Raw genomic sequence first — 25,624 nt, 5'->3', positions numbered from 1 at the left:
CTACTTATATTTTAATTCTTTACAATTTATATTATCATTATTTTTGTTTAGTGGAAATGAAACATTTTGTAGACAAATCAGATCTCAGGCCATGCCGGCCGTTAAGATGGTGGTATGACGCGAAACAAAAGTTTAATAATTTTATGTGATAACCCACAATTATTAAACTTGCTGGCATTTGATTAGACACTATATAAATATTTATAATAGTTTAGTAAATAAATAGTGCAAATTATTCCCTAAAACCTAATACTCAGCTTTCTTTCCAATTTTTTCCATATACTTAAAAAAAATAGTCACATGTTTCAATTATCATTAATTATAACGAATTGTATTGATTTTCCAACCCGACCCGATTCTGTTTTTTTCAACAAAATTTAACACTCCGCCGCTATTACTGAAAAGTGTACTAAGTTGGTAATGAAGCATATATGCATTGATATCTCATACTTTTAACTACAAGTATGGATATATATATTTTTTTTAAATCTCATACTTTCAACTAAAATATGTACTACGATTATAACTTACTCCATATTGTTAAATAAATGAAACATGATCATCTGGATTTGCGAGGCCCAAGATGCTCTTGGTGTTCTGTTTTGTTGGACCCCATCAAACAAAAACTAATTTAATTTTTGTCTTCTGCCAGCTGTCTTGTCTTCATTTGTTAATTAATCCAATATAAAACTGTTCGACTTAGATTGTGTACTATGTATTAATCTTTTTTAAGTCATAAGAATTCAATTATTGGTCGCTGCGTATTTTTGTCTACAGTTTTATTTTGTCCTATTTTCCCTGCTAGTTTGGCTCTATCATTTCTGTCGATTGAAATTAAAAGTGAATAACTTTACACGAGACTCCTAATTTGGAGCATTCAATAGAAAGATTATAATACAGATGACTCAAATTAAATATTTTCAGGCTTTATAGAGATATACTCAATTGCTAACTTATCAACTCTGCATATTAAAAACGTCAATATAAATACATAATTTTTGCATATTAAAAATGTCAATACAAAATACATAATTTTTGTTGTTAAATCAATGTCGTCGTGTTGACATTTTAAATATACATGCTTGACAAGATATACAGCCCGTAAAAGGCCCGTATTGAATTTTTAGTTTTTTAGAATTGGGCACTGTTCCCCGCTTATAGTTTACTCGACGATGAATAATTTTGATACACTAAGAGTTGGGCCACAAAATTGCTCAATTTGGCCCAACCTTTCATTTAGGCCCATTTTGTTTTGTTCTCCCAGTGCTAAAGCATCTTTTTATATTACTGTATTGATAACGGGATTTTTATGTTGTTTTTGTCCTTAATCCATAGTCATATTCTATATTTCAAATTACTTATAAAATCAGTCAATCTTTTATTTTGGTCAATTTCTCTCTAATAAAACAGGGCATATTTTCCGCTTATAATAATTCAACAATAGTTTTCACTATTTTTCTACTCACCCTCCATCCTAAGTTAGTAGAGATATTTATTTTTAATACGAGATTTAAGAAATTAATGTATTAAAGGTTAAAATAAAGAGAATAAAATAAGAGTGAGAAAGAGAGAGAAAAGCTTTTGTCAAATAAAAAAATAACTCAACTACTTTGAAACAATCCAAAAAAGAATACGACTCAACTACATTGGGTTGGGACGGAAGAAATATTATTTTACTAATTTTTTATTTATACTTAGTGTCAAACACTGTCAAGATTATTGATAATGGATAAGGGAGTGCTTAATAAGTTTATAAATATAATTATTGACTAATGTAGTAAATAATTACCTATATAGTCACAATCCTCCTACATAGTATAAAAATTAAAATGGTAGAGTGTGAAGTCCCGGGACTCTCCACTGTTCAAGAGATTGATCGAGATTCGGGACGAGATGCTAGGCGATCGACAACAAAGCGAGGTCGAGACGCTGTGGGAGAAGTGGTATACATCAAAAGGAACCGTCGAGGCCTAAGACTGGTTTAGGCCTAAAGGGGAACGGAGACTTTGGCACAGGTTCATTTGGAAGGATTTTATCCCTCCAAAGTATTCGTTCACGACCTGGCAGGCGCTTAGGAACCGGCTACCGACGAGGGACAGGCTCGGCTGCAGAGACACTGAGATAGATCAACGATGTCCAAGTTGCACCACAGAAACAGAATCAGTGGACCACCTCTTCTTCAAGTGTACCAAGACAAGAGAAGTTTGGCGAGTGATCAAGACATGGGCTGGCATGAGGAGGCCGATTACAACCATACCGAGCGCGATCAAGTGGTTCCTAAAGGAGCGCAGTGGTGTAACGGTGATCCGTAAGGCGAGGAGCCTTGCTCTTATAGCCACGATCAGCTTGATGTGGAGAGCTAGGAACGCAGTAATCTTTGATGGAGCTACCTTTGAACCGAAGCACTTGATCTTCCAGATAAAGAAGATCACATACGCTACACTCTACTCCATGTTCCCGCACGAGACGGTCCAGGAGCACCTTGGAGTCTAGAGCCGGGAGACGATGGGCTTTACCGACATGTTCGAAGCACTTAACGATTGCTCGAGCCGCTGCACCTATCGGGTTACTCTTTTTCCTCTTGGGGACTTTTTATCCCCTTTGGGGTTTTTGGCCCCGAGAGGTTTTAATGAGGCCCACTTCGTTATTGTAGTGTGCGGCGGCTCGGGGACAAAGGGTGAATCACCGGAGGCCGACCGAGGATTAAGGCACTATGGGGTAACGTTGTAACATTATTGATAATCCTTATTCTTTTTTGGTCTTAGTAGCGAGTCTTTTCTTAACCTTGGGAGTTCACGTCCCAAGAGTATCTTCCCCCCTCGGCCAACTAGCCTAGGCTTGTCGGTGTGTTTTCCCTCGGATATGCCTGAGTATACTTGTATTGCTTTGTCATTTATATTCCATTCTTTGATTCACCCAAAAAAAAATGGTAGAAATATTTAAAATGTGCGCCACGCCCCACTAATTTGTCCACAATATAAACGCCTATTATTACTTGATTTCCCAAATATTGAGAGGATTTTATTGATCAAAATGTGCGCCACGCCCCCTAGTTAATCAGTAAAGCCTTTTCTCTAAATTTCGGTACGTTTCATGTCAATTATGTGACATTATTGCATACACATATACACATAATAGGATATTCTAGTAATTTAGTAGAACTAGTGATTAAGATGACATTAATGGTGATTAAAGCACTATTGGCTGATATTTAAGGAATAAATTAACAAAATTATACCGCCAAATATTCAAAATTCTTCCTAGATATGGAGTACACATATATATGTGACTATATATGTGTGTTAGTTGTGAGAACGTGTCTATAGACATGTGGTTATGTAGTTGTGTTATACTACTAAGTATTAACAATAATTACTTCTCTGTTTTTACATATTAGCATTAAAAAAAATGACTAAAGTCCCAAAATGGTCCTTAACATATGTCGTTTTTTTGATTTTGGTCCAAAACATTATCTTTTGAATTATTCGGTACCTCACATTTGAAATCGGGCCACATTTAGTCCAAAATTGACGGAATAGTTAAAATGTGACGGAATGTGAGGGTCAACGTAATTTTAATCAATTTTGACCAGATTAAGATTCCTAATTATGTTTATTAAGGGCTAATATCTAATTAACCTAACCTAAAACTTAAAATTTTAAAATATAAAATAATTTAAAAAATAAAACATGAAAATAGATTAGGGCTCTTTCTCTTCACAATCGACGCAGCTTGGAACTCGAAATCGAAATCAAAATCCCAACAACCATCCACGATCTATGAATAAATCAGAAATCCAAAAAAAAAAAAGATGAGAATCAGAACTCCGACCTCGAGCTGAATTGTTGTACGAAGCGCTCGAGGACATCTCAAGAGTGTCCGAGATATGGAGTGACGTCGGTTTGCGATAGAAGGAGAGATATGGAAGACGTGCTGGCGATTTGCCCTACCTTCGCAGCGATGATGGTGATATGCACTTCTTTGGTGATTCCAATTCTCGCACGTGAGTAGGAGGTGCAAGGAGCGGATGCACGAGATCGTGAGAGACGAGTACGATAAGGATGGCAGCGGCGGTGGCGGCGTAGCCTCGGTGGGGAATATGCGATGGCCCAGAGCTTCAGGAAGATGGAGTTTCTTTTAATTCTCTCTCTATTTCATTCATCTTCTTCGTCTGACATACCCTCTCTGCCATAAGCTCTTCCGCGATGCCACCACGATTATCGAATGCCTCCACACCTGTGAGCTGCCGAATCGGATAGATTGAAATCAAGGGGATGAATCTCCATCCTGCCACTGGATTTAGAACTCACCTCGAAAGGAGTAGCCATTTGCATCTCACTATTCCAATTTCCAGCCATCGCGACGATGTAACTAGTTTCACAAATTGATTAACTGATAATTTCCTCAGATTTCACTTCATAATTTCCTCAATTTCATTCCATATACAAGTGTGAGAGAAGAGAGATACGAATGAGTTTTGTTTTATTTTTTTGTTTTATTTTAATTATTAAACTAAATTTAGCCCTTAATAAAACATAATTATAAATCTTAATCTGGTCAAAATTGATTAAAATTATGTTGACCCTCACATTCCATCCCATTTTAACTATTCCGTCAATTTTGGACTAAATGTGGCCCGATTTCAAATGTGAGGGACCGAATAATTCAAAAGATAATGTTTTGGACCAAAATCAAAAAACCGTCATATGTTAAGGACCATTTTAGGACTTTAGTCAAAAAAAATTGAAGAAGTGTGCGCGTGGGATGCTAGCCAATATAAATTACTCCTATATTGTATGTGTATGCATGCATGGAACATAAGTGACATGTGGAAATTAATCTTTTATACTTTCCTTTTTTATCTTGATTTTGACTTTTAGCACTTTGAGTTTGAAGATATACATGGATTTTGATTCTGACTAGTTTGTATATATTCATTTTTTGAAATCAGCATAACTCTTATATATGAAGTTGCATATTAGCCCGTGTATTAGGCTTCTCTATCCATAAATGTAAAAAGTACTCCATATGAAGCAAGAATATAGTATTATCGATGAAGTATGTGTCTAAATTGGAATCGGTTGCGAATGCAATTTTATTGCTGATTGATGTCCATTGGAATCATTTTGATTAGAGGAGATATCGCCTTCTTTTGGCATCCCGGGAGTTGAAGGCTATCAATGCATCCTATATTATTATTTTCGGCTTTTAAATTTTCCTAGTAATCTCTGATATCGTTGTTGCGAGATGTTTAAAAATAATGTGTTAAGTGGATGTTGAATAAAGTAAAAGAGATTGTTACTTTTTTACCAAAAATAGAATTGAATCAATTAACTTGGAACTTTCTAAAATAGTAAAATGATTTTATTAATATGGAACGGACGGAGTACAATGAAAAGGATTGGATTTCCATGTTCTACCTTCTATTGTGGTCTATTTTTCGTATTCAAAACTAAATTATATTTCAAATGTTAGGATTCGAAACTAACTTACTCGCTCCATACCGGGGAAGATGATTCATTCTTTGGGCGGCATGAGATTTTATACAACTTTATTTTGTGTGTTAAGTGAAGAGAGTAAAGCTCTAAGAGAGAGTGAAAGTAGAGATAAATGTATTTTCATTTCTAATAATGAGTCATCTTGATTGGGAAAAATCAAAAAGGTAAGTGAATCATCTTCAACCGGATGAGTATTTTAAATGTAATTAGGATTTATGTTGAAAAGAGTGTATTTGTAACTTGTTTGTTCAAAATCAATTTTCGACCGGTCTTATATCAAAATGCGAACAAAAAAAATCAAAGGTTATGTGCCCAACAATATTCATTTAGTTTTGAGCTTCAAAAACAATTTTCAGCAGTTTTGATTTGATTATGTGAGTGGATTATACGTTTCCCCCCTCAAATTCCAACTTTATTTCTCACATTAATTTATTTATACACCATCGTCCAATTTTTCCCATTTACATTTTAAAAACCAATTTAGCTAATTGTATAACAGTACTCTGTTAAGGAAAGTAAATAAAATACTAATTTTCAAGGATTAGGATCACATATATGCATAGCGAATCAGTTGTCCAATGAATGATCTCCAGAAGCATTTCTAACTACTACTTGCAATTTTGTGGTACTATTATATGTGTCACATAGTATTGGAAACAAAAAATATCGTAACCACGCACTATACATAGTGTTTCCAACTATCATTAAACTTAGAACTGATTCAGGAATCGTTTGAAACAAACATATTACTATAATTATGAAAAAACGAAAGTGCTTGGACAGAGTTAATCAGTAATTAACAAATTTAGTCCACCGAACAATATTGCAATGAAGAAAATGGAACTTGATATTTTGTTCATACGTGTCACCTAATTTGTGCAGTTAAGTTGTTTATGACTCTGAACTAAATTAAAGATTATTAGGTCATCCACAACGTTGTTGCTATACCGTTTCTTAACCGTTCCTTAAACTACTATTTGTGGACCTCACTGTACTTTTTTACTCCATTCCTTAACTAAGGAACGGAACCTGCAACCCTCCGTTCCTTAACCGTTCCTTATATTACTATTCATTCAATTTCATTTTTTATTTTTATTTCCAACTCAATTCAATTAAAACAAAAACACTTCATTAAAAAACACACAACATAAAAAAAAGTACAACTTAAAATTTTTAAAAAAAATAAAAAACACACAATTAAAATCCTAAAAAAATTAAACGTTGTATAATTTAAAATACAAATTTAAAGAAAAAAACTACTCCGCCGGCGAATCATTTCCCGAAGGCGGTGGAGGGTGCAATAAGAGGCGGAAGGCCAAGTTGTGTTGCCATATACACAATTCCGTTCCATCAGGCTTGGTATTGGGAGGGCGAGAAACGGAAAGTGTCCGCCATTGTGGCGGTCATGTACACCGCCATAAGGGTGTTCGAGCCTCCCCCGATCCCGAGCCCGCCTGACTTGATTCGCCTCGGCCCTTCCTCGCTCTAGCCGCTTTCTCCGCCTTCATCCCTTGCGGCCGACGACGCCCACGGCTGGATACCGCAGCATCGCAGGCCGTGCCCGCAAACTCCTGCGGTGCATCCTCTTGTGCGCCGCTGCCCTCACCGGTGTCACCAGACGAGTATTGGCCACTCGCCGTGTGCTTCGTACGCTTTGAGGTTGAGCCCGAGCTGGAGTGGACACCGCCGGCCCACCTTTCCTCGTCCTTGACGACCTGCCAAATATCAACATATTTGAATTGTTTAACGGTGTCCTGGTTGTAGACGCGCAAAGCCACCCTCAGAATGTCGGCTCCCGAAGCTCCGCTTTGGTAGTGCGCCGCTTCGGTCGAGTAGATGCCGCAGAATTTTTTGACATGTTTGTTGACTCGGCCAAAGTGAGAGCGGAGCATCTTATATGTGCGCTTCCGGGACCCTTTCGGCTTAATCTGGTGGTAGATCTCGGTGACCTTTTCCCAGAAGCACTTGTTGGGTTGTTGATTCCCGACGAAGGGATCGTACGAGACGGTGATCCAGGCGTTGTACACCGCCATCGTTTCGTTGTTGCTGTACGGATGCCGGCCTAGATCCTCCTCTTCCTCCTCCTCCTCGCCCGCCTCCGACTCCGCCCTGGAGCTTCCACCGCCTCGGCCTACTCCCAGAGTGGGTTCAACGGGGAAATCCTCCCGAATCTGGGATAATCCCTGCGAATACCGCGGGGCGGAGGGACGAGCGTATGCATCCACGTCAAAAGTGGGTGGTTGGTACCCACCCGGCGTTGCCGAACCCTGGGTGTCCGGCGTCGACGAATCGGAACCACCCAGTGTGTTGTACATGGTCTCCCAATCGTTAAACGTATTGAGATCCCACCTGTCGGAGCCACCACCGCTGTAGTTGCCGTCGCCGGATATTTTGTGATGAGATGTTAGATGAAAATTGGAGAGAAAATGAAGCTGATTTAGGAAGAATAGATGTGTAGTTGTGTGTGAAATGAGGATGAATTAAGAGTATTTATAGAGTAAAAAAATAAAAATAAAAATAAAAAATGGATATAAACGGTAATATTACCGTTTACAATTTTTTTTTAAATTCGAATTTTAAAAAAATATTGCGTCATCTTGACGACACCCACTCGCGGGCTAGCGAGTGGGCGTCACGCATGGCGTGACAGCCCGTCCCGCGTCTCGCAGGGACGGGTTACGGGACGAGATGGGAACGGTTCCGGGGCGGGATGGTGTGCCGCAACGCGTCGCGCGGCGGTTCTGTCCCTCCAGCACGGAACGCGGTACTGTTCCGCGCTGCGTTGCGGATGCTCTTAGCCACATATGTTTCTTCACCGGCTATGCTAACAGATAGAGCAAAAGGAGGTGGCAGATTAAGATTTAAAACTATAGTTTCCCATCAAGTTTTAATTCTATGTGACACATTATTTGTGTAGTACGGAGTATAATATTACACATGATTATATTAATGTTAATACATAACAAATTGAAGATCTCCAAACTTTGTTTTATAGCTATGAATCATTAAAAATGTGGTGAACATAATGATCTACATGCAAGCAATCTATATACTTTTTTCCCTCCGTCCAATAATAGATGTCACACTTGAAAAATTGTGTACAAACTAAGATCTAAAATCTACAAACTGAGATCTAAAATGAGTATAATTGTGTACAAACTAAGATCTAAAATCTACAAACTAAGATATAAAATGAGTATAATAAATACGTTCATTACATAGCCATCATTTTTTATTGCTGTCAAACCAAAAGTGAAAAAAGAGGTAGAAAGATGGCATTGAAAATAAGAGAGACAGAGTGTTGAAAGGAGGTAGGTGCCTACTTGAACCACGCACTACATCTTCAACCACACTATATATAATCTTCTCTATCCTCGTTTCTTATTTCCACGGCTTCCACGTTCCCTCTTAACATCTCGTCCCTCCACTTCTTCCAAATTGCGCTTTCACCCCAAACCATGCAATCCCTCGCCCCTTTCTCATCTCTAGATCTCAAATCCATAACCCGTTTGACCCACACCCGGCCCAACCCGGCCCGATTCCTCATCCAATGCGCTTCCGTCAGCCACGACGCATCCAATCCCACCGCGGCTCAGCTCCCCGCCGCCCAATCCAGCCGCCGCTACGAGTGGCAGAGCGCCTGCGCCATCCTCGCCAGCAAGGTCGTCTCCCAGCAGCAGGACACCGAGAAGTCCGACGCCATCGCCTCCGTTAACGGCCACCCCTCCCTCGACCTTGTCCCCGCCAATAACTCAGCTCTGCCGAAGCCGCTCACCATCGCCGACCTCTCCCCCGCGCCGATGCACGGCTCGCAGCTCCGCGTCGCCTACCAAGGCGTCCCCGGCGCGTACAGCGAGGCCGCCGCCGGGAAGGCCTACCCGAAGTGCGAGGCCATCCCCTGCGACCAGTTCGAGGTGGCCTTCCAAGCGGTGGAGCTTTGGGTAGCCGACCGAGCCGTGCTCCCCGTGGAGAACTCGCTGGGCGGCTCGATCCACCGCAACTACGACCTCCTCCTCCGCCACCGCCTCCACATCGTCGGGGAGGTCCAGCTCCCCGTCCACCACTGCCTCCTGGCCCTCCCCGGCGTGAGGAGGGAGCACCTGCGCCGAGTCATCAGCCACCCGCAGGCGCTCTCCCAGTGCGAGCACACGCTGACGCGGATGGGCCTCAGCGTGGCTCGCGAGGCCGTTGATGACACGGCCGGTGCGGCCGAGTACATCGCCGCAAACGCGCTGCGTGACACGGCGGCGATCGCATCAGCACGCGCGGCGGAGCTGTACGGGCTGCAGGTGTGTTCCATCCTAAAACCAATTGGCCTATTATTAGTAGTTCATTATAGTTCAGTTCTCTTTTTAAATCAATGTGCAATATTGTTATTTTTGTTTCACTTGCCAACAACAGGTGGTGGCGGACGGGATTCAGGACGACTCGAGCAACGTGACGCGGTTCGTGATGCTGGCGAGGGAGCCGATCATACCGCGCACGGACCGGCCGTTCAAGACAAGCATCGTGTTCGCGCACGAGAAGCAGGGCACGAGCGTGCTCTTCAAGGTGCTGTCGGCGTGCGCCTTTCGGGACATCAGCCTCACGAAGATCGAGTCGCGGCCGCACCGCAGCTGCCCGATACGCATCGTCGGGGACGCGGACACAGGCGCCACGGCGAAGCACTTCGAGTATCTATACTACATAGACTTCGAGGCCTCGATGGCGGAGGCGCGTGCGCAGAACGCGCTCTCCGAGGTGCAGGAGTTCACCTCTTTCTTGAGGGTGCTCGGCAGCTACCCCATGGATATGACGCCATGGTCGCCTTCCTCTCCTCAAGATTGATTCATCCCAATATTTACTTTTTCCTCTTTTTTTTTTTGTTTCTTTTTCATGCCTAGGTTAATTGCTCTTTTGTCTCTTTTTTAATTCGATTGTCGATTAGTATTGTGTTACTACTATTTGATACTATAATAAATATTGGATCTTGGTAGTTTAAACATCAATAAGGTTAAAAATTATTGATGAATCCGCGAATTGCTGATGTTGATGAATGCAGGAAAATGCAGATCACGACACAGAGATTTACGTGGTTCGATTTACTGAGGTAAATCTACGTCCACGGGAAGAAAAGAGGGCAGAGTTGTATTGCTTGATCTGTTTTCTACAGCTTACAATACAGACTTGCTATATGATCTTTTATGTCTAGAGAGCTCTTTAGAACTTAACCCTATCTATCTGATCTAGGTTCTATTTATATATTGAACCAAAATCGTGGCATGCAGCACTATTTACTAGGCAGTGGATGTCGTGGAGATCGTGGCGATCTTGCATGGGTCCACTATCCTGCATGAGTTAAAGACTGCTTGACACCACTAAATAGATCGTGGGTGTAGTGGAGGTGGAAATCCTGCATGAGTCCACTATCTCCTAGTTCGGTCGAATACTGAGACCGAACTGCTGAATTATTGCCGAGCAGCTTTTGCCGATCTGAGAGTAGAGCTTGATGCCGACCTGAGAGCAGAGTTTTGATTGGTTGGCTTTTACCGAGCTGTAGGCTGGGGCCGAACTCTTTGGTTGTGCCGAACTGAACTCTTTAGTCATGCCGGACTGATACTCTTTAGTCATGCCGAACTGATACTCTTTCTTGGGCTTTAGGCTGATGGGCTTTACTGCTGTTGGGCTTGTTTAGTACGTACTCCATCACTACCCCCCCCGAAAAGCGAAGTGAATCACTTCGGCATTCTGGATAAAGGTACGGGGTAAGTTGATGTTTGTCCTCGGTCTGATGAAGTGAACTCTTCTTTGACCGGACTTGGTTTGTGTCCTAATTTGGCGAGTTTTATCGCTCGGATCGGACTTTCCGTTGTCCTAATTTGGGGATCGGACTTTCCCTTGTCCTAATTCGGCGAGTTTTATCGCGTGGATCGGACTTTCCCTTGTCCTAATTCAGGCAAGTTTTATCGCGTGAATCGGACTTTTGTTGCAGTTCGTTTCAGACGAAGTGCTTGTTTTTTAAGCCGAATTGTGGTCTTGTATCCTCTTTAGAAGCTTGGACTTCACAATCGTTGGCTTATTGCAGTTCGTTTCAGACGAAGTGCTTGTTTAAGCTGAATTGTGGTCTTGTATCCTCTTTAGAAGCTTGGACTCACAATCGTTGGCTTATTGCAGCTCGTTTTAGACGAACTGCTTGTTTAAGCTGAATTGTGGTCTTGTATCCTCTTTAGAAGCTTTGACTCACAATCGTTGGCTTATATATGTTCTAAGAAGGGGATCAGCCTTCGAAGAACAAGATACCTCAGTAACATTTGTAAGAGACGACACGCACAGAGACAGACAAAACACACAGACAAAACGCACAGAGACAGACAAAGACCAAGCAAACCAAAGAAAGCACAAAGACCAAGTAAACCAAAGAAAGCACATTGACCGAACAGGACTCAAGACTGACTGACCGGACTGTCTCTTACAAATGGAACTTCTTGAGGTTGGAAATGTGCCATGTTCGGGGTACCTGTTCTCCTGACATGTGAGCCAATTTGTAAGACCCTTTGCCGAGGACTTCTGACACCCGATACGGACCTTCCCATGTGGGTTCGAGCTTGCCCAGCTTTTCTGCTCGGCTTACTTCGTTGTTTCTCAAGACGAGATCTCCCACTTGAAATTGCAGCTTCTTCACCCTTTGGTTGTAATACCGGGCTACTTGCTCCTTGTACTTGGCTGCTTTTATGCATGCCAATTCTCTTCTTTCTTCGGCAAGATCTAGCTCGGCTCTCAGTCCGTCGTCATTCATTTCTGCTGAGAAGTTTAGAGTTCGGGGACTGGGTATGCCGATCTCCACCGGAATCACGGCTTCAGTGCCGTACACAAGACTGTACGGAGTTTCACCGTTGGAGGTTGTGGGTGTAGTTCGGTAGGACCATAGGACTTGAGGGAGATTTTCTACCCATTGTCCTTTGGCTTGTTCTAACCGAGCTTTTAACCCTTTCACCAGGATACGATTTGTTACCTCCGTTTGTCCGTTTGCTTGTGGATGAGAGACCGAAGTGAACCGCTGTTGAATATTCAGCTCTTGGCACCAATTCTTGAACGTCTTGTCGGTGAACTGAGTCCCGTTATCCGAGATGAGGATGTGGGGTATGCCAAATCGGCACACTATGTTCTTCCAGACGAAATCCAATGCCTTTGAGCTCGTTATCGTAGCTAATGGTTCAGCCTCCACCCACTTCGTGAAGTAGTCCACGGCAACGATAAGGAATTTCATTTGCCGAGGAGCTTGAGGAAGTGGTCCCACTATGTCTATGCCCCATTGCATGAAAGGCCAAGGGCTTTGCATAGTGTATAGATCGGTCTGCGGCATCCTTGGGATATTTGCATGAATTTGGCACTTCGTACACTTCTTGACGAGCTGCACTGCCTCTTGTACCATGGTTGGCCAATAATATCCCCATCTCAGAACTTTTTTAGCTAAAGCTCTGGCTCCGATGTGGCTACCGCACGATCCTTCATGAACTTCTCTGAGGATGTAGTCCGTCTCTTCTGGTCCTACGCACCGCAATAACGGCTGGAGGTAAGACTTTCTAAAGAGGACTCCTTCATGAAGTTCGTACCGAAGTGCTCGGCACGTGATCTTCCGAGCTTCCCTCTTATCCTCGGGCAATTGTCCTTGATCCAGATACTGCAAGATCGGCGTCATCCAGTTCGGCGAGCTGGATACTGAATGTACCTCGGCTTCATCAATGCTTCGATGCATTAATTCTTCCGCCTTTGAGCTCGGATCTGAGGCCAACTTACTTAAGGTATCTGCTCGGCTATTTTCCGCTCTGGGAATGCGGATTATCCGAAAATAGGAGAAACTTCGGCTGATGCTTTGCGCTTTGTCCAAATACTTCTTCATTCTCTCGTCACGAGCTTCACTTGTACCCAACATGTGATTTACTATGACTTGTGAATCACAATGGACTTTGAGAGATTTGACGAGCAGACTTTGCGCTAACTGGAGTCCGGCCAGGAGGGCTTCGTACTCGGCTTCATTATTAGTAGTGGGGAATAGGAACCGAAGTGAGTAGGTTACCTCGTGTCCGTCGGGAGCGACAAGTAAAATACCAGCTCCACTTCCCATCTTGTTTGAAGCTCCATCTACGAATCCGCTCCAGCAGTCCGGCGGCTCTACTTCGGATTCCAAGGGCTGTGCTAGTTCGGCATTGGCAGAATTCTTCAGTTCGGCAATAACAGGAATTGCTTGATCGAACTTTGCTTCTGCAAGAAAATCTGCCAAGGCTTGTCCCTTGATGGCTTTCCGAGGTAGATACTCGATTGAGTGTTCTCCCAGCTCTATGGCCCATTTGGCGATTCTGCCTGATGCTTCTGGCTTGGTCAAAACTTGCCGAAGAGGCAGATCGGTTAAGACGCATACCTTGTGAGCATAGAAGTATGGCCGCAGTCTCCTTGCTGCATTTACTAACGCCAGAGCAATTTTTTCCAGAGGTTGATACCTTATTTCTGGACCTCTTAATGCTCGGCTTGTAAAGTAGATGGGAAACTGCTTTAGGCCTTCTTCTCGTACAAGCACCGCGCTAATGGTTTGATCGGATGCCGCTAAGTATAAGAAGATCACTTCGGCATCTGTTGGAGCAGAGAGAATTGGAAGCTCGGCTAAATAACTTTTGAGCTCGTCAAAAGCCTTTTTCTGCTCGGCTCCCCACTCAAACTTTGGTGCCTTTTTTAACACTTTGAAGAACGGCAGTTGCTTTTCGGCTGCTTGGGAAAGGAATCTATTCAATGCGGCTAGACATCCAGTTAGTCTTTGCACATCGTGTATGGACTTCGGCATCGCCATGTTCTGAATAACTTGAACTTTTGAGGGATTTGCCTTGAGTCCGTCCTTCGAAACCCAACAACCCAGAAATTTTCCCGAATCTACCAAAAAGGTACATTTTTGGGGATTGAGTTTGAGGTTGGCTTTTCGGAGCACGTCGAGAGTGGATTTGAGGTTGTCTTCGTACTCCGAAGTGCTTTTGCTTTTGACAACTATGTCGTCGACATACACTTCAACCTGCTTTCCGATTAGGTGCCGAAAAAGCTTGTCTACCATCCTTTGATAAGTGGCTCCGGCATTCTTTAAACCGAATGGCATCTTTTTATAAGCGAAAATGCCGAAATCGGTAATGAAAGCTGTTTTCGGAGCGTCACTCTCATCCATCAACACTTGGTGATATCCTTTGTATAAATCAAGAAAACAGAAAATTTCGAAGCCGATCAAAGCTTCTACTTTTTTATCTATATTCGGAAGGGGATAGCAATCTTTAGGACAGTGCTTGTTTAGATCGGTAAAATCTATGCACATCCGCCATCCTCCTTCTTTTTTCTTGATCATCACAGGATTGGCCACCCAAGAAGGATATTTCACCTCGAATAGTACATCCGCTTTTAGTAATTGGCGGACTTCGTCATGGATGACTTGGCTTCTTTCTGCCGCAAAGAGTCTTTGCTTCTGTTTTACTGGCCGGATTGAAGGATCAATATTTAACCGATGAGTGATTACCTCGGGGGGCACTCCGGTCATGTCCAACGGAGACCATGCAAAGACATCTTTGTACTCCTTGAGGAGCTGAATGGTCTTTTCCCGGAGTAGAGGCGTTCCTGCGAAGCCGATCTTGACCGTTCTGGATGGATCATCTTCGTATAACTGAACGGTCATTGAGTTCGGCTCTGAAGTGACTTCGGTCATCTCGCTTGCCTCTGACTCCGGTTGCTGTGATTGCTATGCTTGATGGTGCCGAACTGATTGCTCGGCACTTTTAAGCGCAATCTGCAGACATTCTTTTGCTCTCTTTTGATCACCTCGGATGACCGCTATCCCACCTTTAGTGGGGATCTTGATGGTGAGGTGATAAGTAGAGCAAACGGCCCGAACTGTGTTGAGCCAGTCTCTCCCCAGGATGATGTTGTACGGGGACCGAGCTTTCACCACAAAGAACTCGATCATCGTATTGGAGCTTGTAGGTGCTTTTCCCACCGTGATCGGAAGGCTGATAATACCTTCAGGGCGGGTGTCCTCCTGGGCGAAACTTTTCAGAGGAAGTGGAGCCGGACTGAGCCGAGCTGGATCCACTTCCATTTTATCGAAACATTCTTTAAAAAGAATGCTGACTGACGCTCCTGTATCCACAAATACTCTGTGGATCAGTTTGTTTGCCACTCCGGCTTGAATGACAATAGCGTCTTGGTGAGGAGAGATGGCTGGGACGGGATCGGCATCTGAAAATGTAATCACTTCGTCTTTCTTCAGCCTTTTATGTGTTGGCTCCTCTTGATTGGAACCTCTGCGTTCTGCTTTTAGGGACGACTTAGTCTTCCCGGCAGGGAGAGCATCAATAGTCTGGATTACTCCATCATATTGCGGCTCGTCGTCGTCTTCGGGATCCTCATGCCTTTTCGGATCCTGAGGATTGCAGTTCGCACCTCTCTGCCTTTTGTTCTTTTTCGGCTGCTTGCTTTGGTATTCTTTTAACGTTCCTGTTTTCACAAGAACATCAATACCTGCAGCCAAATTTCGGCACTCCTCGGTATCGTGACCGTGGGCTTGATGGAAGGAGCAATATTGATCCTGAGGTCGCCGCGCGGCTGATTTCGTCATCCGCTTTGGTTTTTCGAACATATCGGAATGTAGTTCGAAAATTTCCGCTCTTGACTTGTTTAATGGTACGAACTGAGCGGGCGGCTTCTCAGGATTGAGACGTGGCCCCAATCTGCCTTGTACCGGTGCCCTTTGAATTCTTTCAAAAGGAGTTCGGCGAGGAAGCCTCTGATTGCTATGATCGGGCTTCTTTTCGTCTCCTCTAGATGAGCTGTCTAAAGACCGTTTTCGACGGTCTGCCTCATCGGCACGGGAGAACTGGTCCGCAATGTCCCACATCTCTTGAGCTGTTTGCGGACTGCATTCCACGAGCTTTCTGTAGAGAGCTCCGGGCAGGATTCCATTTTGGAATGCCGAAATGACAAGTAGATCATTGAGATCATCTACTTGTAGGCATTCCTTGTGGAATCTCGTCATGAAGTCGCTGATCTTTTCGTCGCGACCTTGACGTATAGAAAGCAGCTGAGCCGAAGTGATCCGGGCTTCCGCTTTCTGAAAGAACCTCCTGTGGAAAGCATCCATTAGATCTCGGTAAGATCTAATGCTGCCTTGGGGGAGGCTATCGAACCACCTTCTCGCGTTCCCGATAAGAAGCTCGGGGAACAGCTTGCACATATGGACCTCATTGAGACCCTGGTTCGCCATATTATACTGATAGCGTCCCAAGAAGTCATGAGGATCCACTAGCCCGTCATAAGTCATTGACGGTGTCCGGTAGTTCCGCGGCAAAGGAGTTCGAGTGATATCGTCCGAGAACGGAGTCTTTAATGCTCCGTACATGGCGAACCCGATATTTCTTCGGTACGGAGGAGATGGAGTTCTTCTGTGGTTCCGGTACCGAGGAGGAACAGGAACATGTCGGGGTTGAGGATTCTTTCTCCTGGAAGATACGTCACTACTGCGGTAGTGACTTTCATGTCTGGATGAGGAGGGAGAATCCGCCGTTGTCTTCTCCGGCTGTTGGCTCTTCTGCAGGAAGGTTGAGAACTCCTCCTGCTTCTCGGCCAAGAACAGCTTGACAGCTTCATTTAAGTCGGGCTGCTGGGAAGACTCGGTGCGATGACTCCTGGAGTGGCTTGTTCCTTCTTCGTGAGAACCGGAGGTAGATGTCTCCCGAGGCCGTTTTTCAGACCTGCGAGCTGGACTAGCTTCCTCACGGTTATCACGAACGGTATTATGGGTGTTATGTGATCTGGTATGCATTTTTTTTTTTTGGGGTGGAAAAAGGGTCAAAAATTCGCTTTATCACAAATTTGGTTCTCTGTTTCCCACAGACGGCGCCAGTGATGAATCCGCGAATTGCTGATGTTGATGAATGCAGGAAAATGCAGATCACGACACAGAGATTTACGTGGTTCGATTTACTGAGGTAAATCTACGTCCACGGGAAGAAAAGAGGGCAGAGTTGTATTGCTTGATCTGTTTTCTACAGCTTACAATACAGACTTGCTATATGATCTTTTATGTCTAGAGAGCTCTTTAGAACTTAACCCTATCTATCTGATCTAGGTTCTATTTATATATTGAACCAAAATCGTGGCATGCAGCACTATTTACTAGGCAGTGGATGTCGTGGAGATCGTGGCGATCTTGCATGGGTCCACTATCCTGCATGAGTTAAAGACTGCTTGACACCACTAAATAGATCGTGGGTGTAGTGGAGGTGGAAATCCTGCATGAGTCCACTATCTCCTAGTTCGGTCGAATACTGAGACCGAACTGCTGAATTATTGCCGAGCAGCTTTTGCCGATCTGAGAGTAGAGCTTGATGCCGACCTGAGAGCAGAGTTTTGATTGGTTGGCTTTTACCGAGCTGTAGGCTGGGGCCGAACTCTTTGGTTGTGCCGAACTGAACTCTTTAGTCATGCCGGACTGATACTCTTTAGTCATGCCGAACTGATACTCTTTCTTGGGCTTTAGGCTGATGGGCTTTACTGCTGTTGGGCTTGTTTAGTACGTACTCCATCAATTATCAAAGTCATTGGCTCCCCCACTAGGCAAGGATATTTTCTTGATATTCCATTTTAAGGAAAATTTGTTTTTGTTTTAGATGATTATTAGGCTAGTTTGATGTGAAGTAGTAGTATATGCATATGCGTATGGTGCTCTGTCTAAGGTTTTAGCTAACTTAGCTTGAATATATTGGAAATGGGCGTAACATCATAATTGTGACAATCAAAATCATAAAAGGGTCCAACTGCATTACTTTATCAGTATTTTACACATGCTTATGCAGGGTTTAGGTATAGCTATAGCACGATTCAATTCAGTTCGGGTAATATTGTACTATCATTTCCTTATCTATTTCTCAAAACTTTTATACATATTTATTAGTAAAGCGTCATTTTGCTTATATTAAAATTTGAGTCAACTATTAAATGTTAATTTTTTTTTGATAAATACTCTTTCAACCTCCAATAAATAAGTTTAATAGTATCATGCAACACAAATTTTAGTAAGTAAAAGTTATTGATGTATTATAAAGGGTTGCGTTAGTGTGCTAACTAATTTACAGTAATAACTAATAACTTTAAATTCTATGTATTAACATTATCAACATAAGGACATAATTATATCAGTACAACATTAAATTTAAATATCAACACAAAGATATAAGTTTATCAACACAAGAAGATTGATAAATTTATGGCTTTGTGTTGATATTTTTAAGATATAAAATTGATATTAGTTATTAGTTATTACTGTAACTAAGTTAGTATTTGATCGCACACCGCATTATAAATAAATAAGAAAAAATACCACCTTATGAATAATACTAATATTAATTTATAATGTAATTTTATTAGTTGTCACGTGGTGAATTATGGAGCTGGCGTTATTTGTGTTATTAGTGAAATAAATGTCTCAACTTTAATATTGTTTGCATTGTGGACGGAGAAAAGAGTTTCATTTATGAATATTGTTATATAAAGAGATCGTAAATAAATTATATTAATAAAAGTATTATCATAATAATTTATAGGCAAATTTGTGGTACGAACAAATAAAGAATGTAGGCATATTATTATGACTTATGAGACGAGGGTAGCATTACTCTTTAAATAGGCAAATTTCGTTTTTAGTCATAATTTGCCCCCATTTAAATGTGCAAATCACTTGTCTTTTTTTCCTATTCACTTCTTAGTCTTAATAATCATAACCGAATAAAAACCAACAGTTAAAAAACAAAGAGTCTATGCCAAAAAAAAACTTAAAAGGGGCGTGCTTGGTGGAATGTGTATACGGGGTTAGTTTTTTGCCCATATTCAAGAATTTGCTTGCATGGACATTGCAGTTGGTTTCGGAGGGGCAAAATTACAAGAATGACAGGTGATTGATTCCCACTATTGCCGTGTAGTTGTAACATCTGTCAGACACAAGCGTGAGGCCTTGAGAGATGAGCTTCTAGTAGGACAATGGGTTACGATCCTTCCCCTTAGTAGGTCATTGCATACCTTGATTGAACACCCCTCACAATACTATTGGGGCCAAAATGTGAAGTGCTCTTGAGGTTGAGGTTGAGGTTGGGGTTTCAATTTTATTTTTGCAGGAAAAAGAAAAAAACAAAACTAGAAAGTACCACATGTGTGGTGTAGAGATGCCCAAGGTTTTCGGTTCCGACGGTTAACCGCGGAACCATGACTTTTTTCTTGAACCGGAACCGTCATATTTTGAACCGCGGGCCGGTTATGGTTCCAAATTTTTCGAACCGAAACCGTGCCGGAATCGCCGGTTCCGGACGGTTTCAAACCAGAACCATGAAAAACAGTCAAAAAACCATGAAATCTAGCCGAAAACCGCGAAAACCCGCTAGAAATCGGAGGTTTGGAACCGTGAAAAACTGTAAAAAAAACCGCCGGAAAACTGACGGTTCCTAACCGAAACCGTAACCTTCGGTTTTGGAACCGGAACCGTGAAACACCCCGCAGTTCGGTTCCGATTCGATAATTTCCGAAACCGGAACCGCCGGTTCCAAACCATAACCGCCGATTCATGAACCGTGGGCATCTCTAGTGTGGTGGAATATCTATTTAACGGTTGCAACTAGGATCCAACTTACTTCAAGTCCATTTTTTCTTATAAAATATACTTATGACTTATTTATGCTAATAATTCAGAATATCTAAGGTCAAAATGAGAGCGATTTGTTAAAAAAATTGTAGTTATAGACTCGATTATTGGTGAAGTTTATGTAGTTTGAGTTTATTGGTAGGTAGAAATTGAAATGGGCTGCTATGGAGTGGACTGGAGAGGCACCTTTCTTTAATAACGTTAAATACTGCACACTGGTGTTTTATTTTATTTTTTATGTTTTACTATTTGGGATCAAGATTTGATGATGGCTCAAAAGTTGTTTTGAAAGTTTTAAGTCTCTCTACACACTTGTATTTTGACTAGGAAATTCAATAAAAACATCTCTCACTTATGCTTCAAAAGTTCAATAATAAATAATGTGTTTAAAAACACAAAGTAGCATCTTTAATCTTTAATATAATAAAGAAATGGTCCTAATCGGTTTTTTTTAATGTTGATTACAACTTGAGGGTAATGGAGGAAATAAAGAAAACGATAAAGACCATTTCGATGAAATCACTTCATTAAGTTGCTTTTTTTTTTGTATTTTTAAATTTGTGAAGCAATTCATTTCATGCCTCACCACTTGGCTTATTATTTATTCGATCTATTTCCTCCATTTTTAGATTGTGTCATTAAAGATTAGCCACCGTTTACCTACGGTGGACAACATGCTATGAGGTGAAATTAGTATTAATCAGGGACGGAGCCAGAAAATTATAGTAGGAGGGGCAAAATATTAACATATAATAAATAAATAAATAAATAAATAAATAAATATTAAAATATAAAAAATACGTATAATAACAAGAGAAAAAAAATTTGGTGTTGGGAGAAGGCCTCAGCTATTGCGGCTGTTTTCAAAAGGAACACAGATTTTTAGATTTCTTTTTTGTTATTTTCTAGGGCTTTTATTTATATATTTTAATTTGGGCCTTGGATCTCCCCTATTTTGTTACTATTTTGTTATGTGTAATGGTGCTAAGCTGTGTTTTTCATAGGTGAGGGGCAAGTAAATAATTATTTTATTAAATGAAGGGGGGCATATTATCGTGAATATGTGAGTATTAGATTAACATAATGTATATATGTATATATCTATTGGAAATTGAGGTGGGGCATTTGCCCCATCTAAACATATATTAGATCTGTCCCTGATATTAATGTATCAAAATGGTGATCCTACGTATCATATATATAATATCCTCTACCCCAATGACTCTGTATATGGTTATATGTGTGCAAAGTTATTCTAGACAACATTATAAATTGGATTAAAATCAAGAAAATTTTAATGAAAGTGGGAAATGATCTCATCTTAAAGATATTAATAATAATGATTAAAAATATATTACAAGTAAAGACTGTGACAAATTAGATGATAGAAAGAGTAAAAAATAATACTCCATATAAAATGATAATAAATTACATATTAAAGATAATATGATTGAAATAGACTACGTTTGAGTACTATTAACTATTCCAAAATGACAAAAAAAAGAAGGTATATTCATTTGAGAGTGTCGGAGCATATTCCATGTTAGCATTTTCGAAAATGACTGGGAAACTTGGGTTCCACCGCTACACTCACCGTCATAGCAATACCCTACAACTTCCAAAATTTCCTATGAAATTATTAAGATCCTTTCAAACTATTTTTCCTTAAAAAAGAAGACTTAGGTGCAAGTTATATTCAAAGTTTAAAAGTACATGTACTTTGATTATGATATTAAATACTCCCTCCGTCCCGCACTACTCGCACATTTCCTTTTGGGCACGGAGATTAAGGAATGAGTGATAGACAAAGTCAACAATTACGGCTGTAGGTATAAATTGTTACTAAAAATGGAAAGAGTGCAAATAACTTGGGACGCCCAGAAAGGAAATAAGTGCAAGTAGTGCGGGACGGAGGGAGTACATTTTAGAAAATACACATAGTTTAATTAAAAATTGGTCACGAACTACTAATTTATTTGGATTTGTTACTTGACTTAAATTCAAACCAATCAAAACTGACATAAATGCCAAAATGATCGATATTTAGATAGAGCGTTTGTCTGTAAATTTTCAACTTTCTCGAATAATTTTGATTTTTGCACACTAACTTTTAAATCCACATGTGAATTACCAAAATATTGATTTATACTATAATTTTGCAATTGATCAAAATTCGAGCGCTAACATTACTTAATCAAAGCGAAATGACGTTGTATTACAAAATTAAATAATTTCAATTGTTGTATGCCCTTTCATCTTGTTTTATTTTCGTTTCTCATTTTCTCCATTCCGTCACATTCTTTCTTAATATAGATCATAATTCAGCAAATGAAATTATTTAAATTTATTAATAAGATGGTACATTGATGCCTAAAACGTGATGTTGTTTAATTGACATTAAATAGTGCCATGTAAATAAATCATCACGTCGAAATCTTAATTGATCGCAAAATCTAAACAAATCAACAATTTGATTAAAAATTTAAAGCAAATTAATTGTTTACTAATTTACAAAAAGATTTTAATATTAAAATGTAAAATCAAAATTTAGCTAAAGCTTAGAAATTTATAGATAAATTACAATTTTTAGAGTATGCTAGATACATGTAGACCAAACTCACGAGCAATTATGATTGGGCTTTTTTATGGGCCTCTTCTCTATGCATTGAACAGCCCAACAAAATAGGTAAAGAAGTTGGTATAAAATTCTGAATCGTGATTGAATAATAGGAGTACTCCAGTAATACAAAACAAATTTTAATATCATAAAATATCCTTCAGAATATAGTGCATTACATATAACAAATACTAGCATACATGAAAACCAATTTTTAGATATGGTTGAATATTGATGCTGTGGATTAGTAATAATGGATTGAATTAATATAGATATTTCATATCCATCTACTTTTTATACCTTTTCAATTACACCTACATACTAATTTAAATTACACATTAATCCCTCAACATTATACCAATAATTTAAATTAAATTAAGTAATTTAATAAATTTTCTTATTATATACTCCTTAAATGTACTTTATATTAAAAAATACACTAACTTGAAAATTAATATATACTCCATATTATATGATAAAATTAAAACATATTTAAAAATATCACCATTACAAAAAACATACCACAATATACATATAAAATTGAAAAAATCCAAGACTCAAATTTTTTATTTGTTCCTACAACTAATCAACTAGCACAAGTCCAAAGGAGCATTTTATTTCTTATTGCGTCATATCAAGTTAAATACTTTTGAAATCGAACATCTTCATTTGTTATTGTAATTTATTTTTCGTGTTTTAATTCACATAATTAAATAACAATGGACTGATTTGCAATGTCTCATAAATTTTTGCAATAACGCCAAAATTGGTGTCGTACTCCATATTTGGTGTAAATTTGTAGAAAACACCAAAAATGGGTTTGAGTTTATCGTATAATTGGAGATGATTTTTACACCAGAAATAGGTTTTGGTGTATGGTTGGAGTTGGTCTTAAAGAATAAAGACCAACCGCGTTGACAAGCTGCTTCAGTTGATAATGTCAGCACTGATAGAATAAAATGGTTCCATTCAGAAATTGAGTTTAGTTAGAATTGTTGTACCGTAATTCATTCATTTTGATGTAGCTTTTGGGGTTATTGAAATTTAATTTCAGTGAGATCATTAGAATTTTATTTCAGTGAGTTTATGCCACATTGAATGCAAGGAGGAAGTGCATATGAGTAGTATAAAATCATGGGCCATTCAAACTCGTACCTTTCTCGGCCTTTTGACTAAGATCAAGTGTAATATCTTATCAATTTAATATTTGATGTGTACCATCGGTCCATATGATATTAAATTTATTTTTTGAGGGGAAAGACTCGACAAAGTAGCTTGCTACTTGGGTGTTCATGCGTCGCCTTTGTGTTGCACTATTGCATTGGCCAGGTGCACCCCACCAATCTTAGTTATAATAGTATATACAGTTTTGTGTTTTAAAAGATTTGTAGCGCTTATAGGTTGGCTGAACAACTCGTCTTCTCCAAATTACTCTGTGAATGGAGAAAACATTCGAAGCACTGGAGTTGAAGGGAATTGAAGAAAGATTACTCCACACTGATCAACTCCTTGACATGGTAGAGGAGCTGATGCAGGAGGCGAAGAGCAAGAAAATGCTGAGAGATTCTTGAAGGTACATCAAAGAAGGGATGATGTTGCAATCATGAATCGCATAAATTTAAGAGTCTCGGACAGTAATCGGACTACATCTAAGCGAGAGATGTCTCCATGAAACTTTGATTATTCTTGCCGTCATAGAATTCTGCACTGATAGAAAAACATTTCAGAGATTGGCAGCGTTATTAGAATGGTTGTTAGATGTAGAGGAGGTTATAGAAACTTTATTCCCACATCGAATGCATAAAGGAGGAAGTGCATAAGACATAGCATAAATGATTACAAGTGCCCTTGAATGGAAGATTCTATTCAATATTCTCTAATTGTTGTTTTGTGGGAGAACTAAAAATGATTGTTTAAATTCATTGATTTACCAAAAATGCAACTTTTTGTTACTTTACTCTTAATTACCTGCTAAGTGCTAACCATATAAACACTAGTTCCTAGATTTTATTAGAAAGATTGTAGATAAATAAAAAAAAACTTTTAATATGTCTCCCTAGATTTAGAAATCTTGAAGATAGAAGTTAAAAAAGAAATTAAAATCCAGAGAAATGATGATCACAGTGGGGATCGAACCCACGACCCTTAGATTCGGAGTCTAACGCGATATCCACTCCGCTATGTGATCTTTTTTGCTAAAATAAAAGGTAGAAGTTCACAAAAACAGGAACAGACATAGCAACGGCGATTTCTGACATTTTGCCGATGATGAACAGAGGAAAGAGACAATCAACAAAATATCCCAAATAAAAAGACAAAACAAAACACAAACGAAGAATAAAAACAAGAAAAATAGAATCCACATCAAAATCAAACGCAAAAAAAGTATAGAACACATAAAAAAAATCACCTTCTTTTACTACAGGAAAGATCGGATGGGAAAATGTTCGATGCAAAAAAAAAAAACGGATGCTTGGACATCGAATAAGTTATTTGGGTTGCTTAGCGAGATCGAGAAAGGCAGATAGGAAGAGTTAATTCGCCATTGTGATAGGAAGAGTTAAATAAGATCAAAATGTAATGTTCCAACAAAATGATCTTAGCCCAAAAATGACTAAGATCTAAACAAGAACATGAAGGTGCAAAGTAGAGGTCTCACAAGTCGGGATCCTCCATTCTATCAAGTGGAAAAAGGATGACTAAATACACTAAAGGGAGAAACGAAAAAAGCCCAAAACCAACCACCAAAAGAGCTAGATCAACCCACATCTCTACGTCGGAAACGGAAGTTAGGATATCTCAGCTGGTCCATCCTAA

General features: G+C 40.1%; 2 protein-coding genes and 2 non-coding genes across 4 annotated transcripts; 3 read left to right on the top strand and 1 right to left on the bottom strand.

The window, feature by feature from the left end:
- The first annotated feature begins 1,893 nt into the window (after positions 1-1,893).
- Positions 1,894-2,493, top strand: LOC121741750. The gene is made up of 2 exons (XM_042134632.1): positions 1,894-1,943; positions 2,016-2,493. Exons 1-2 carry the CDS (start codon positions 1,894-1,896, stop codon positions 2,491-2,493), a joined length of 528 nt encoding a protein of 175 aa, XP_041990566.1.
- Positions 2,494-8,756: 6,263 nt separating this feature from the next.
- LOC121742364 (arogenate dehydratase 1-like) lies at positions 8,757-10,486 on the top strand. Its single transcript, XM_042135484.1, has 2 exons — positions 8,757-9,787; positions 9,900-10,486. Exons 1-2 carry the CDS (start codon positions 8,957-8,959, stop codon positions 10,323-10,325), a joined length of 1,257 nt encoding a protein of 418 aa, XP_041991418.1. The 5' UTR covers positions 8,757-8,956; the 3' UTR covers positions 10,326-10,486.
- Positions 10,487-23,958: 13,472 nt separating this feature from the next.
- LOC121742758 lies at positions 23,959-24,147 on the top strand. The gene has a single exon (XR_006038103.1). It is a non-coding gene; the product is annotated as a U2 spliceosomal RNA (small nuclear RNA).
- Positions 24,148-24,922: 775 nt separating this feature from the next.
- TRNAR-CCG lies at positions 24,923-24,995 on the bottom strand. The gene has a single exon. It is a non-coding gene; the product is annotated as a tRNA-Arg (tRNA).
- Positions 24,996-25,624: the final 629 nt, after the last annotated feature.

The sequence above is a fragment of the Salvia splendens genome, chromosome 7 (assembly GCF_004379255.2).
Source record: "Salvia splendens isolate huo1 chromosome 7, SspV2, whole genome shotgun sequence".
NCBI classification, from domain to species: domain Eukaryota; kingdom Viridiplantae; phylum Streptophyta; class Magnoliopsida; order Lamiales; family Lamiaceae; genus Salvia; species Salvia splendens.
This window is presented reverse-complemented; position numbering and strand designations above follow the sequence as displayed.